The 15,519-nt window shown below is 33.2% G+C and overlaps 2 protein-coding genes across 2 annotated transcripts; one reads left to right on the top strand and one right to left on the bottom strand.

Annotated features, from left to right (window-relative positions):
- Positions 1-1,793: 1,793 nt before the first annotated feature.
- LOC140840800 (uncharacterized) lies at positions 1,794-3,299 on the bottom strand. Its single transcript, XM_073207964.1, has one exon. It carries the CDS (start codon positions 3,297-3,299, stop codon positions 1,794-1,796), a length of 1,506 nt encoding a protein of 501 aa, XP_073064065.1.
- A 2,425-nt stretch (positions 3,300-5,724) lies between these two features.
- Positions 5,725-15,018, top strand: LOC140841344 (beta-glucosidase 13-like). The gene is made up of 13 exons (XM_073208689.1): positions 5,725-5,907; positions 6,718-6,787; positions 8,972-9,030; positions 9,939-10,014; positions 10,101-10,178; positions 10,265-10,358; positions 10,835-11,093; positions 11,858-11,973; positions 13,106-13,323; positions 13,971-14,002; positions 14,151-14,253; positions 14,332-14,434; positions 14,635-15,018. Exons 1-13 carry the CDS (start codon positions 5,764-5,766, stop codon positions 14,804-14,806), a joined length of 1,524 nt encoding a protein of 507 aa, XP_073064790.1. The 5' UTR covers positions 5,725-5,763; the 3' UTR covers positions 14,807-15,018.
- Positions 15,019-15,519: the final 501 nt, after the last annotated feature.

Here is a 15,519-nt window from a genome sequence, read left to right as displayed (position 1 = left end):
CATTTAATCATCCGCCGGACACTTCTGAATGAGTTATAATTCTTCCCAGCGGGCTGTTAGTAAGGACGATAATGGGATGTGACAGAAAATAAGGCCGCAACTTCCGGGCAGTCACAACTAAAGCCAAGGCCATCTTCTCCACTTCACTGTACCGTAGCTCGGGACCTCTCAGGGCATGACTGACATAGTAGACAGGCTTCTGATCAGAATCCTCTTCCTTTATCAACACTGAGCTAACGGCATACTCTGTGGTGGACAAATACACAAATAATTTGTCCCCGAGCTCGGGTTTTACCAGCACTGGGAGCTCAGCCAAATGATTTTTTAGATCCTGGAAAGCCTGCTCATACCTATCATCCCATCCGAACTTCTGGGCCTTTCCTGAGAACCTGAAAGAAAGGATAACTCCTGTGGGCTGACCGAGATATAAACCAAGATAAAGAGGCAATCCTCCCGGTCAACTTCTGCACTTCTTTGACAGATCTGGGAGAAGGCATACATAGCACGGTTTTTACTTTTTCTTGATTGACCTCGATCCCCCGCTCTGTCACTATAAAGCCCAAGAACTTACCACTCCTGACCCCGAAAATACATTTAGCAGGATTGAGTTTGATTCCATAAGATGTCAAAGTGGCAAAGGTCTCTTCCAAATCAACAATAAAATCCGCCAGCTCCTTTGATTTTCCCAGAATGTCATCCACATAAACCTCCAGATTTCTTCCCAGCTGCTTCTCAAAGACTTTATTCATTAAACGTTGATACATGGCCCCTGCATTTTTCAACCCGAAAGGCATTACAACATAACAAAATGTACCTCCCGAGGTGATAAAGCTGGCCTTTTCTTGATCATTTTTTGCCAAAGGAATTTGATGATATCCCTGATAGGCATCCATGAAACTGAGCAGCTCGAAACCTGAGGTGGAATCCACCAACTGATCAATCCGGGGCAATGGTAATGATCTTTTGGACAGGCTTTATTGAGGTCCCGGAAATCAACACACATCCTCCATTTCCCAGTGGCTTTGGGTACCAGCACCACATTCGAGAGCCATGTAGGAAATTGTACCTCCCGAATGTGGCCGGCTTGCAGCAACTCTTTCACCTGTTCATCGATAACTTTGTCCTTTTCGGGACCAAAGTGTCTCTTCTTCTGCTTGATCGGGTGAGCTCCCGGGAGAATGTTTAATCGATGCTCAGATATCAGGGGTGAAATCCCTGTTAGTTCTTGCTGGGACCAGGCAAACACATGAATATTAGTCTTTAGACATTTAAGTAAACTGACCCGGGTGGATACATTGAGGTCCCGAGCTACCCGGATCTGTTGGCCTGGTCCTATCTCCACAGTCTCCTGCTCCTCTTCTGCCACAAAGTGTACTTCCCCCTTTTCCACCACTCTCCCCCTGACTTCCTCCATCTTGGCTTTCTTCCCCTCCTTTCTAGACTTGCCTTGATCTGCCCGGATACCCTCCACATAACATTTCCGGGAAGAAGGCTGATCTCCACGGACCTCTCCTACTTGACTTCCCACTGGAAATTTGATCTTTTGATGGTAAGTAGATGCTACTGCCCTCAACTCATTCATGGCCGGCCTCCCCAGAATGATATTGTAAGATGAGGAGGAATTCACCACTGTGAAGGTGGTCATGACTGTTTTCTTGACATCCCGGGAGCCTAGAGTGAGTGGCAGAACAATTTTTCCCTCCGGATAAACCGCATGTCAGGCGAAACCAAATAGGGCAGTCTCCACAATCTCCAACTTAAACCCTTGCAGATCCATCTGCACTAAGGCATCTTTAAAAATCACATTGACTGAACTGCCTGAATCCACAAAGACTCAAAATGTCGTAGTTGGCTACCCGGGCTTGGATGACCAGAGCATCGTTGTGTGGCATGTTTATTCCCTTTAGATCTTCCGGACCAAAACTGATCACGGCCTCGTTTCTCCTAGATCCTTCCACCTCCATACACTCCCGCCTACTTCTCGACTTCCTGGCTCGATTTGAATCTCCATCAGTAGATCCTCCCGAGATCATTTTGATCAATCCCGCCGCAGGGGATGAAGATCTCTTCTTCTCGGGCTCCGGCTCCCTCCTCCTACCCACATCGTTCCTCGGGCCACTCCTTCCGTTTATCCGAGTGTTAGGCACTGGTGGCCGGGGTGTCCAGAGTGGACCTCTCGACCTCTTGACCGATTGATTATATCCCTGACTGGTGGGTGGAACATAATTTCTCTTTAAAGCATTACAATTCTCAGTACTGTGCTGACATATCCCGTGCCGAGTACAAAATCCACTTCTCTCGGGTTGAGACAGCGGGAGATCGGGAACTGGATCCCTACTGCATTCATGTACCTCTCTCTCCCGGGTAATTTTCAGTGGCACGTGCTGGGAGAAGTGCCCTGGATTACCCCGCCTTGGTCCTCTCTCCTCGGGCTTAAATGCCCGGTCCCCTCTCTCCTTTCTGATGGCTTCCCTCTTTTGTCTCTGGGCTTCCTCCATATTAATGTATTTCTCTGCCCGAGATAGCAAATCTTCAAAGTCCTCAGGCACTTTCTTTGTTAACGATTTGAAAAACTCACTCTCTTTCAAACATTGAGTGAAAGCAGTAGTTTTTGTCTCCGCAGCGCAAGTAGGCACATCCAAAGCCACTTTATTAAACCTCTTAATATACATCCTCAGACTCTCCTCCGGGCCTTGCCTTACTTCGAACAAACTGAAAGCAGTTTTCTTATACTTTTTGCTGCTACTGAAATGATGCAAGAAGATTTTCTGAAAATCATCAAACGATTTAATACTCAATGGAGCCAACCCATCAAACCATCTTTGAGCTGAATCTACCAGCGTAGTCAAAAACACTTTACACTTGATCCTATCGGTGTAGCAATGCAACATAGCCATATTCTCGAATCTGGCCAAATGTTCCTCTGGATCTTCGTTTCCATCATACGTTCCTATTTTGGCAGACTTAAAGTTCCCAGGAAGAGGTTCCCGAATAATTGCCTCAGCAAACGGGCGTCCTTTGACAGACGCTCGAGAAGTTCCACGATTTTCCAGCTGTCCTTCCAATACTTTCATTTTCTGCTTTAACTCCAACATCTCCTCGACCATCGTTGGTGACTTAGATCCAGCAGAGGATTCCTCACCTTCTCCCCTCTTCTCCTCCTCCCTCAACTCCTGCTGCTGCTCTTGCTCTTTCTCTGGTTCCTCCTCGAGTGGTATATCATGGTGGGAAGCTTCTCGCCTAGCCATAGCTTTCTCCACGGCTTCAGTAATACGCTTATCCAACTCCTCTGGAGTCATGGTAATAAGATCAGGAGGAGCATCCTCTTGTCTTGAGTGATTTGCGTCGACTCCCTGAACCCGGGAAGTATTCTAGTTAGTTTTCTTCGTGTGAGCCATATCAACGCCTTAGTCTCAAATTTCCCACAGACAGCGCCAATGATACGGCCACGCTGAAATGGAATGAGCTGGGTCAAAAACTCCAACAGGCCAAATCAATAATTTATAGTGTTTGGAAACTTGAGTGTGGACAATGGCTCTTTCAACACCTGCAAATAAGAAAAGAACTCGTGAATGGGCGTCGGAAGGGTGTCCGGCGTGACCACTCCGATGCTTAAGTCAGCAGGCTTATCAAGGAATAAACTTAGAGCGATATGTATGAATGCTTGAGGAAGAAGAATTTTTCAGACCCCGTAAATGACAACTATACCTGCTATTTATAGGAAGGAAAACTAGAGTTACCTCGATACGCGGGCGTACCTACCACTTGTACCCTTGAACGTTGACTGCCTGTCCAGTCCCTTTCTTCCCGATAGCTTCGCGGACACTCCAAGGAGAAGGGATGTTGACTTCCTGTCCAGTCCCTTTCTTCTCAATAGCTTTGCGGACACTCCAAGGAGAAGGGATGTTGACTTCCTGTCCAGTCCCTTTCTCGGACCTCCCAACGATGTTACTTGGGTATTGAGCCCTCGGCTCTGACATGAGAACCCGGGCCCTAGTTAATCATTTCACTCGACGGTTATGTAGGAAATACCCGGCCTCTCGGTTTTCATACGGGCCATGCAACGAAACTTCCCGGGTCAACCATGACCCGGGCCCTTTCAAGGGTATCATATATATAAATGACTGATTTTAAATAAATTATCTACAAAAAGAAGAAATAAGATACAATATCAAAAAGTTTTCAGTTTTTCATCTGTGACATGTTTTACAAAAATCAAGTTGCAAAACAATAAATTAATAATAAAATTAATTTCAATAATAAGTTGAGTATGATAATTTAAAAAAATTAAACATAAAATAATAAATTTTGAAAGGCGGGAATCAAAAAATGGTTCCATAGTGGAGAAAAGCGGACAATTAGAGAAATAATATAAATGTGGGAATTGAGTAAATTTTCATTCTTTTGTTCTTAAATCGTGAAGGTTCTACTCCAAATTTCTTATCTCGTGGTTTCAATTTTTCTTATTTCTTATCTTGTGGTTTCAATTTTTCTTATTTCTTAGTCATTTTTATACGGATTATAAAGCTTTGATTTTAAGAATATATAGGTTATCTTTATGATACATATATATTTTTTTGTTTTTGTTTTGTGGAATGTAGTGTGATTTTATGATCTTCGTAATTTTCTAATTTTATCGGTGTAATGCTTAATAACTTGTTAGCCATATGAATAAATAATGGAAATAATAAATATTTTTTACGTAGTTGTGTCTCAGTATTGTCGTACCGATTTTGTCATTTTTACCTCTGTAAATAATAAAAATAATAATAATAATAATAATAATAAAACTGATTTTTATTTGGGGAAGTTGGTGAAAAATCCTCAATCAAAACATTTATTTGAGTTCACTCCCTACCAACAAAATTGTGGTACTATGTCATACAAAATGTGGTACACTTCATGTGGAAATGTGGTACTAAAAAAGTACCCAGGGACTGAACACAAAAAAAATCGACGGCCGGAGACTGAAGGACAATTTCCCGTTTTTATTTCAGGAAATGATCTTATGAAGATAGTCCATGTGCTACTTCCTTGTTTCCTCAGACTGTAAATTAAGTTTTAATATATTTTTTTAAAGCATTTATACTGCAATACAATTTGTTAGTTTTCGAAATTTTTGAGATTTTATTTACGTCTAGTGTTTGGATAATTTAATTTGATTTAATACTTAAAATAAAATTATGTTGTCTAATCAAATAATTTGATAATATATATTATAGCTAAGTTAATATCAGTCTCTTATATATTACTTTTATAAGAAGTGAGACGACTGATAATAACTAGTGTTCAAAACAAAACACGTGTACGTTTCAACCATTTGGTCCATTACTTGACAATTACAAGCTCGTGGAGTAAAGCGATTTCACAATACTTGAACGAATTATGGCTGTAATGCATTTGGTCCTATGTGTCGGTCACTTATTGTCCAGGATATCAAAACACGAAAAAAAAAATTTATTTTACAAAAGAAATCTTAATGTTGTATAAATGGAAAATAAAAAAGATCACTATAATTATGTATATGTATCTCTCAATGTATATTTCTGTAAACATGGTTAACATGAATATAGAGGTGTATATTTTACACAAGTTTGTTGTCATTTCGGTTAGCTGTCCCGTGTGTTTCACGTGCTATTGTTTGACCGACAGGTCCTCTTGTTAATCTATATATATATATATATATATATATATATATATATATATATATATATATGCATGAAATAAACCCACACCACATACAAAGAGTAATCGATTGTAGCAATGGATATTGTACGGTCCCATACAGTTACTCCATTTCTCGTTCTTTCTCTTATCTGCTGTTTGTTAACAACGCATGCATCGCATTTCGGTCGCAGTAGCTTTCCTTCTGATTTTGCTTTCGGAGCTGCGTCGGCTGCCTATCAGGTACTACTACTACTCATTCACCATGTATATGTATTTTCGAATACTTTGGTAGTTGCATTTATTATTATTATTAGAAGGTGTCGCAGATCTATATATGTGAGTTATGTCGACGCATTCCGTACATACAATGAAAAGTTTATATTTTTAAATAAAAAGTAATATTTTTTATGAGTTGAGTCGGATTGGAAACACGTCTCACAAAATTGATCTTTGAGACAATGCCAAGAGGAGTTATAATTGTGATGTTGAAATAATAATATATTTTTTATGACTCAAAGAGCTTACACAATGATTTGGACTGAATGATTTGAAATCCAAAAATTTTAATTATATGGATATTTTATAATGGTTTTATATTTTTGAGTTCCATAAGTTTGAAATTAATTTCTCCTTCTGCTTTTGGTTTAATATGATGCTTTCAAATTTTTTATATACATAAATAGAGCTACTTGAAATCTATTTTCCCGAATATTCAAAATATTATCTTACATAAGAATCGAATAAAAAAGGAAGATGATTTGACGAGGTGTGTATTTTGAGAAAGACAAAAAAAAAAAATACTCAAGCAATGGTTAATGCGTTAGTTTTTCCAAGATAATGAGTTTTATATTATACAATTAGTTAATGAATTATATCAATACCACCTTGATAATATATAATATACTTACTATGATAATTATTAACAAGTGCATGTGTGTGTATACATACATAATTTGATTATATATATATATATATATATATATATATATATATATATATATATATTAATTAACAAATTTCTAATTGTTGGGTAAACTCATTTATTGTTAGTACGAAGGTGCTGCGTTTGAAGATGGTAAAGGACTAAGCATATGGGATAACTTCACCCACCAATATCCAGGTCTCTATATTGCTCTTTACAAATTGTATTATTTCTCATTTATGTCACATATTTGTGTCTTTGAAATTTTATTTTAAATCACTCAAAACATATATAAAAAAATTAGATGGTCTCGTACTTTTGAGACGGTCTCACGAATCTTTATCTGTGAGACGGGTCAACCATATCGATATTCACAATAAAAAGTAATATTTTTTCATGGATGACCTAAATAAGAGACTCGTCTCACAAAATACGACCCATGAGACCGTCTCACACAAATTTTTTCAAATTAAAAAATTAAACATGTACGAAAAATATAACTCATGATATAAAAAACTATTTATTAAAACCCATCTTTAAATTTAATATAATCTATAAAAACAAATTTACCAAAAAAAATTAATACTTAAGTAAATATCGCGTGCTACAGATCACTGATTATTTTTAAGGTTGAGATCGTAGTATGTTTTTGATAAACTAAAAATACTCATTTTTAAATTACAGAAATATTATATTATATGTAATTAAAAATATCATCAAAAACTATTTTATTAAATTTGTGTATCTATAACTACCATATCGTATTATTTTATATAATTTTGAATTTTTTACTTTATCATATCATCAATAACATAAAAATTAATTTTTAAAAAACCTTTTAAATTTTTTAACTTTTAATATATTCTATTAGATTTTGTTTGAGATTTTTCACACAAAATATTAGTAATATATATCCTCCCGTCAGGAGTCAAGGATCACCAAACTAGTATTACACAAAGTTGTCGATATACAATAAGTTCACTTATAATAATTTTTTTTAGTGAATGACAATAATTGTCGGTGGTAATTTTATATCTACCAAATTGTGTATGATTTTTATTTTGTCATGGTTTTTCTTTTTCTTAAATAAAATTAATATTCGTATAATTTTCCTTTCTTTTATAAGTAAAAAATATTACATAAAAAAGGGGAAAATTGTTTAATTAAATGTATTTTATTAGTTTTATTTTTAACTGAAAATTTATTTTTTGTTATTAAATATTTTGTAAAGTCTTGTTTTCAAGAATATAAAATATATTTTTTATTTTTTATTCTATTTATTATTATTATTATTTTCAATTTGAATTTGCGACAAGAGAATCCAAGGAAATCTTATCCTGTTCAATTATTTGTCATATGGCTCGTCTCACTAATAATTGATGCAGGCACAAATGGTGCAAAAAAACAGAAATAGTCTCTTGTATTGTCTATTTGAGATGGCCTCACATGTCGCCCGTACGGATTAATTTTTACATTTAAAAAAAAATATTTTTTGGTTGTATATATTAAATAATAATTGCAATATTGCAACTCATATTTTTAAGATACAAAATTATAAATTTGATCGAATAATTTATATATTTTCAATCAAATATTTATTTCAAGTTATAGTCGTATAGTAAATTGATATTTGTTATAACTTTCATTTATCTATTTTATTTGCATAATAATACTGGTGTAACGTGGAAAATTAATTGTGTGGCACATGGAATTTATTTTAATTATTTCAAGTTATAGTTGTAGTATAGTAAATTGATTATTATGTAATAACTAGTTTTTTTTCTTTTTAATAAAAAACACTCCCCTACACTATTATGATTTTAAAAGAGGGATTATACTTTAAATAAAATTTTAATATAAACTAGCAAATCTGAGCGCACATTGGATGCACATAAAAAAATATTAATGATTTTAGAATATTTTTTACTCCAAAGATTTTTTTTAATTTTTTGTCTTTTAAGAAATTAAAATATTTTGGAGAATGAGTAATTCGAGGAAAAATTTTGTTATGTCAATATCAAGAGACAAGAACCAGTAGAAATAATGTCTCATAACTTTAATAATCAATCGAGAAAAAAAAGTGTCATCACGTCAATACTCACGTTGACCAATAATAACAATGAGTACTATTAAATCGACATATCAACTATGTATATCGTCGTGGGACCGATATCTGATGTCACATCAATAATTTATGATATCACGTCAATATTCACGTTAAATAAAAATATAAAGAAAAAAAGTGAAATTAATTATAAGATCAAACTTTGATCACACAATAAGAATCAAAAACATAACGTACGATATACTTATTTTAGCTTTCATAATGGTTATTTTGAACTTGGGGCTTCAAAGTTATTGATTAACTTTTAAATTTTGCAGAAAAAATTTTGGATGGAAGCAATGGAGATGTTGCAGTAGATTTTTACAATCGGTATAAGGTTGGTTTGTTTAAAGCATTTTATATTTATATTTATCTTTTGTGTAACTCTATATAATATATGATATTTTGGTGCAACTATATATATGAAATATCTATCGGCAAAAACTTGTGTGAGATGGTTTCACGGATCCTATTTGTGAGACGGATATTTTATTTGGGTTATCAATGAAAAAATATTATTTTTTATGCTAAGAGTATTACTTTTTATTATGAATATGGGTAGGGTTGACCCGTCTCACAGATTAAGATCTGTGAGACGGTCTCACATGAGATCCACTAATATCTATCATAAACAAAATCCCTTCAGTGTTAATATTTTGCAACTTGTTTTTTTTTTTTTAATATGAGAGATAATTTTTTTTGTAAATGTGCTGAAAATATTTTGGTTAATTTTTTAAAAAATAAAATAAAATAATTCATTTTAAATTTCTCAAAAACTTGCACAATTTAATACTGATTAAAGTAAATTCCATACGGATTATATTATTCAGCACCCCATCATCTAATAATTATTATCTTGAAAATATACATATGAAACAAATAATAATCCAAATTTATTATCATATAATCATAAAGGAATATATATATATATATATATATATATATATATATATATATTATATATATATATATATATATATATATATATTCCAGAAATGTTTGCGATCGAGTAAATGCTTCTACGAACAAATAGATCGTATCGACTTGGAAAATGGAAAAATTTGTACAAATTATACGTTCCGTCACCACTTTATGGAAAATTGTTAGATATGAATATGTTATATATATATATATATATATTTATATATATATATATATATATATATATATATATATATATTATTTCAGTTCGCGGGTTAATTTAAATTTATAATATTGTTCTCTAATGGAAGACATAACATGCAGGATGATGTGAAATTGGTAAAAATTACAGGGCTCAATGCTTTTAGAATGTCAATTTCCTGGCCTCGAATATTACCAAGTAACGAATATTTCATATTCTCTCGTTATTTAATTTATTTTTATTAACATATTAATTGCTAACCTATGAATTTTAATATATCTCAGATGGAAAGCTAAGCGGAGGAATAAACAAGGAAGGAGTTGCCTTTTATAATAATGTCTTCAATGAGCTCCTCGCAAATGGTAATTAATATTTCAGCATATTATAAAAATTTTAAAATTATTTCTCTGCTTATTATATGATAATGTTTAAGTGAATTATATTAAAGGTATTACTCCATTTGTCACACTCTTCCATTGGGATCTTCCTCAACCTCTAGAAGACGAATATAATGGCCATGGCTTCTTAAGTCGCCAAATAATGTAAGTACACATCTTCGCAAATGCCAAAATATATATAAATATATTAGATATTGACACTCACACTCACACTCACACTCACACTCACACTCACTATATATATATATATATATATATATATATATATATATATATATATATATATATGATTAAAACCCATACACGATGAGTGTCAATATCTAAGAAATTTTCTTTGTGTATGTTTATTTGTTTTTTTTTTTGTCACATATTTTGTCAAAATTAGATTTTAGTCATATATTTTTCAATTTTATTGTAAATGTCACATCGGCATGAAATCGACGTCACATTAGAAAAATTATAAAAAAAAATAGTATATGTATGAAAAAAAATAAATATACGGGAACAAAATTACATTTCTTACAAGAATAAAAAATAATAATAATTGAGATGTACCCTATTCTTCCGGATAGCAAAAAAATAGTATTTTAATTAGTTGTATGTGCAATGTGGTGGTGCAGAGATGATTACAGGGACTTTGTTGGTGTTTGCTTCAAGGAGTTTGGTGACCGTGTAAAGCATTGGATCACTATAAATGAGCCATATATCTTCATCGAAGGCGGTTACGACGGCGGCGCCGTCGGAATCTTCGCGCCAGGGAGGTGCTCCGACCGAGCCAGGTGTGCCCAAGGAAATTCGGCCACCGAACCTTATATTGCGGGCCATAATCTACTCCTTTCCCATGCTGCTGCTGTCAAATTATACAAGGAGAAATTCCAGGTCAATATTCCTGTTCTATTTAAATATATCATCTATCTTGCTTCGATAAAATTATTTCAAATTGTAAATTATTTTGTATATAATTAAAATAGTTTGCTATTATTATTATTATGTCCCTTGTCCAGTTGTTCGAAATAGATACAAATTCATCAAGAATATACAAATTATCCGTTCTGATTTTAAAATATACTCTCACGATTTTATATTAAAAATTTGAATGTGATAATGATTTAAATTGAAACTAATCAAATATCTCTATCATAACCTTGTTTTATACATTTTTTTTAATGGAGTGAAAACTCACAGTAGTTATCTTTCAGTGTGCATTGGGTAAACCTCCGAACTAACTCGTATATTACAAACTATGTTAGTTGGACAAATTACACTGGGCAAGTCATGTGTGATACATCCAAAAATGTGTTGGTATGGAGAATCAAACTCTTTATCAATGATACTCTACCAACTCGGATACACTTGAAGCTGTTTACATTTTTTTTTTCATTCTTATGACTAAATCAGAACACCTACATCTTTCACCTAAATTCAATGGATTTCCTAAAAATTTAAAATGAAACTAGTTAGTTAGATGTTGTTTGACTTGAATAGATTCAAAAAATTTGTATAAAAATTTCGAATTTTCTACTGAAATTATTAACAATTTTATGGAAATGTTATTGAATTTATGGCAAAATAATAACGATAAAATTGTGTGATTAACACTTTTAGGGAAAGATTATTTAAATTATGACTAATTTGTGGGGCAGGCAACTCAAAAGGGTGTGATTGGGATAACTCTAGTCTCTCAATGGATGGTTCCATTTTCCCAGAGTAACCCCGATATTAAAGCTGCCAGACGAGCCCTTGAGTTTGCCTTGGGATGGTAAGTTGTTGCGTGTTTGTACCGTCTTTTATTTTTTTTTGAATTTTTTTTGGAGTTTAATCATTTTTTAATTAGTGCTATTTATATTTAAATAAGAGTTATATTGAAACGTCTACTATTCGTTTTACTTTAAAATATATTAGAAAATTTTTTCCCCATCATCTCGGTCGAAATATTTTTATAAATCTTTTGCACTATTTAAAATAAAATCAACCTATTTAATATTTGAAAATTCAAAAGAATGTGATTCAAAACATGAAATCGTATATCGTCATAAATTAATCTAAAATTATACAATTTTGGAAAATAACTATTAAATACATAATCTATTAAATAATTAAAAATAATTAATTAATAAGATTGTTTTTTTATACTGTCCATGATTTAAACATGCATTTAATGAAATAAAATAAATAAGGAATTTGATAACTTGCATGCATGTGGTTCATGTAGATCTTCAAATTTTTAGGATGTTACGAATACCACACTTGTAAAATTTGATAAGGGACATTATGGTTTATATGTGAACTTGACCATACCAACGTGACCAATTGTCTGTCTCATAGGGGGGTGAGAATTCGATCAAAACAAAACTGAACTACTTAAACCAAAATTAAAGGAATTTTTTTGTCAACAGATACTACTAAAACAGAACAAACCTAACTTTTAGAAATTTTGTTTTAGAAAATCAATTTCCAATTAAAAATTGTAATTTTAAATGTTATTTTATAAAAGTTCGATATATACGTTCGATTTAACCAAAATTTTATACCAAAAACCAAATTAATGGAACATTGCATATTCATTTTACAAAAAGTTATACATACATACCATACCAGTAAATATTGCATCTGATACGTGCTAAGTACATAAATTTTATATTTTAAATGTAATTTCAAGTATATAATGAAGTATGATAGTGTTGAAGTAATTTTTTTCTCATCAAATGTTACATTTTAATTTTTATCCCATAATATTTTAATTTTTATAAAAATAAGAGTGTTATGAAGATATGTACTTCGGGCAGGCCAAATAGTACCTAGTTACTCTGATTAATAATATAATATAGTATGTGTGTGGATCGATCTCTACTCTCTGGACTTAAGTTGTTTTTTTTTTTTTTTAAAAAAAGGTTTGGTGCTCCTTTAGTTCATGGAGAGTATCCAAAAATAATGCAATCTATAGTTGGGAATCGACTCCCGAAATTCAGCAAGGAGGAGAGTGAATTGGTGAAAGGATCCTTCGATTTTTTGGGACTAAACTACTACACAGCCATTTATGTTGCTCATCTTTCATCTCCAAATACCGTCAATCTTAGCAGTTCAACCGATAGTATGGTTCAATTTTCAAGTAAGTATATATTTTACTAGAATATTTTTTTTATGAAACTCGAATATTTTCATTTGAAGGAAATTATGAAATGGAATTTAAGGGAAATTGGAAAAATTAAGTCATATAAGTAGAACCTTTAGAATCGATTAGCGTTGTGGGTTAGCCCGCAAAATACCATTATAAATGATCGGAAATTTTCAATTCAGCCCACCTATTTAATGTGGTGGTCTGGGCCTATCCGATTTCGACACATCTAAATGTCAGATTATGGGGGGCAACTTTCCCATCTATTTTATGTAGCAGGACGGGTAAGCTTTCTGTTTTGACAGTTGTATCTCTAACTTAATCTATATAAGTTTTTTTGTCATTTGACTGATCAAAATTTGGTCCATCCCATTGTAATTTTATGATATAACTGACTAAATTTGGGAGACAGCTTTTATCAGTAATTTCGATTTTTTTTTCTTCATTGTTGTTTATTATTCAAAATTTTGTTGAACAAATACAAGTAATTTATTTAAAAACAAAAAATGGGAATAGTTTGCGAGGAATTAGTAGTACCAGTCCCAATTAATTAATACTTAGGCACTTTTGAATTTAATTTCGTTTACTTATAAAGCTCCTAATATTTACTTGTATTTTGTTGTTTATTGAATATTTTGCAGCGGCAAAAAATGGCGTACCAATTGGCGAACCGGTATGTTACTCAAAAATTGCAAAAACATTCATGTGTTATTTGAAAGTAGCTTAAATTCGTCCATCCATCGGAATACAACATTAGCAGTTCCCAAATCAAATTTCCTTTAATTATCCATATTCTTAGAACTAGTTGTTATGATTTTCAGACCGGAGCAAACGGCTTCTTTTCCTATCCGAAAGGCTTCTACGAAATGCTCAAGTATGTCAAGAAGAAATACAACAATCCGACCATCTATATAACTGAAAATGGTATGGGATAAAAAACCTTTTACTTTTAAAATAATTAGTTCATTTTCTAATTGCTTTTTTTCCTTTGGTTATAATCAGGTTATGGATCACAAAACAATGGTACATTAAAAGATGGTATTAATGATCCGCAGAGAGTTAAGTTTTTCAGACGCCATCTTGCAGCCCTCCGACGAGCAATTGAGTAAGCTTTATTTCTTTTAGCAAACAATTTTGGTCATGTGATTTGATCATTTACATTCCTTTTGTTTGGGGATCAGTTTTTATGACACGAGGACGGAAATAATGAACTCGATCGACATTGTTATTACATGAAAAGTGAAATATGAATTGTGAACAATATCGGTTGAACCAAACATAACATCATCCCATTACAACTTGCAGCGACGGTGTGAATGTCAAAGGTTTCTTTCTATGGTCGTTTCTGGATAATTTCGAGTGGGCGTCGGGTTACACCGTTCGGTTCGGGATTTACTATGTGGACTACAAGAATGGGCTCAAAAGAATTCCCAAGTTGTCGGCTGTTTGGTTCAAGAAATTCCTTCGAAAGACTTAGGAGGCCTTCACCAGTACCCCCCCACCTTTCGTTTTTGAATAAATCAGCCCAATCTGTTTGAAGGCGCAGTTCGGTTTATTGAAATAATAAATATCTTATTATGTGCTCTAAATAAGCCAACCGTTTGGTAATTGTGATTAGCAGTTTGAATCTTAGTTCATATTAGACATCTGAATTGCCGAGAATCATTGCAGATCCGATTATTATCATTAGCGGTTTCTTGAAAAAACAAAATTTGAGTCAATTGTATTAATTAGATCTACTTTGGGATAATGTTCTCGGGGTAACAAGAACCCAATCCCCCTCCTCGGACCTGATTCTTGAACTGGTTCTCCGACCGGTCAGCATTTTGTCGGTCCAACTGATTCAGTTGAACTGGTCAGTTGGGTTTTTCATCATTTGAATTCTTCATCAGCTCGTTGGGCTTCTGCTGAATCACCTATCAGTTGGACAATCAGTTGAACTTGTCTTTGATATATCAGTTGGACTTGTTCAGTTTGGGCAATCAGTCATCACTCTTCAGTTTGAGTCTTGATAGCTTCAGTTTTGGTTCGGAAACTGAGCATTTCGAAGCCTGATCAGTTTCATCTTTCTACGTATTTAGGTAAACTTGTAAGAGACAAAATAACTTTTTTTGTTAATATCGAAATTAAGATTGCAAACATTAAATGTTCCAACAACAACGGACATAGTGGGTCGATCAACAACCACTT

This window comes from Primulina eburnea, chromosome 9 (assembly GCF_022965805.1).
Source record: "Primulina eburnea isolate SZY01 chromosome 9, ASM2296580v1, whole genome shotgun sequence".
Lineage (NCBI taxonomy): Eukaryota > Viridiplantae > Streptophyta > Magnoliopsida > Lamiales > Gesneriaceae > Primulina > Primulina eburnea.
Note: the sequence above shows the minus strand (reverse complement) of the source record. Positions and strands in the feature narration are given on the sequence as shown.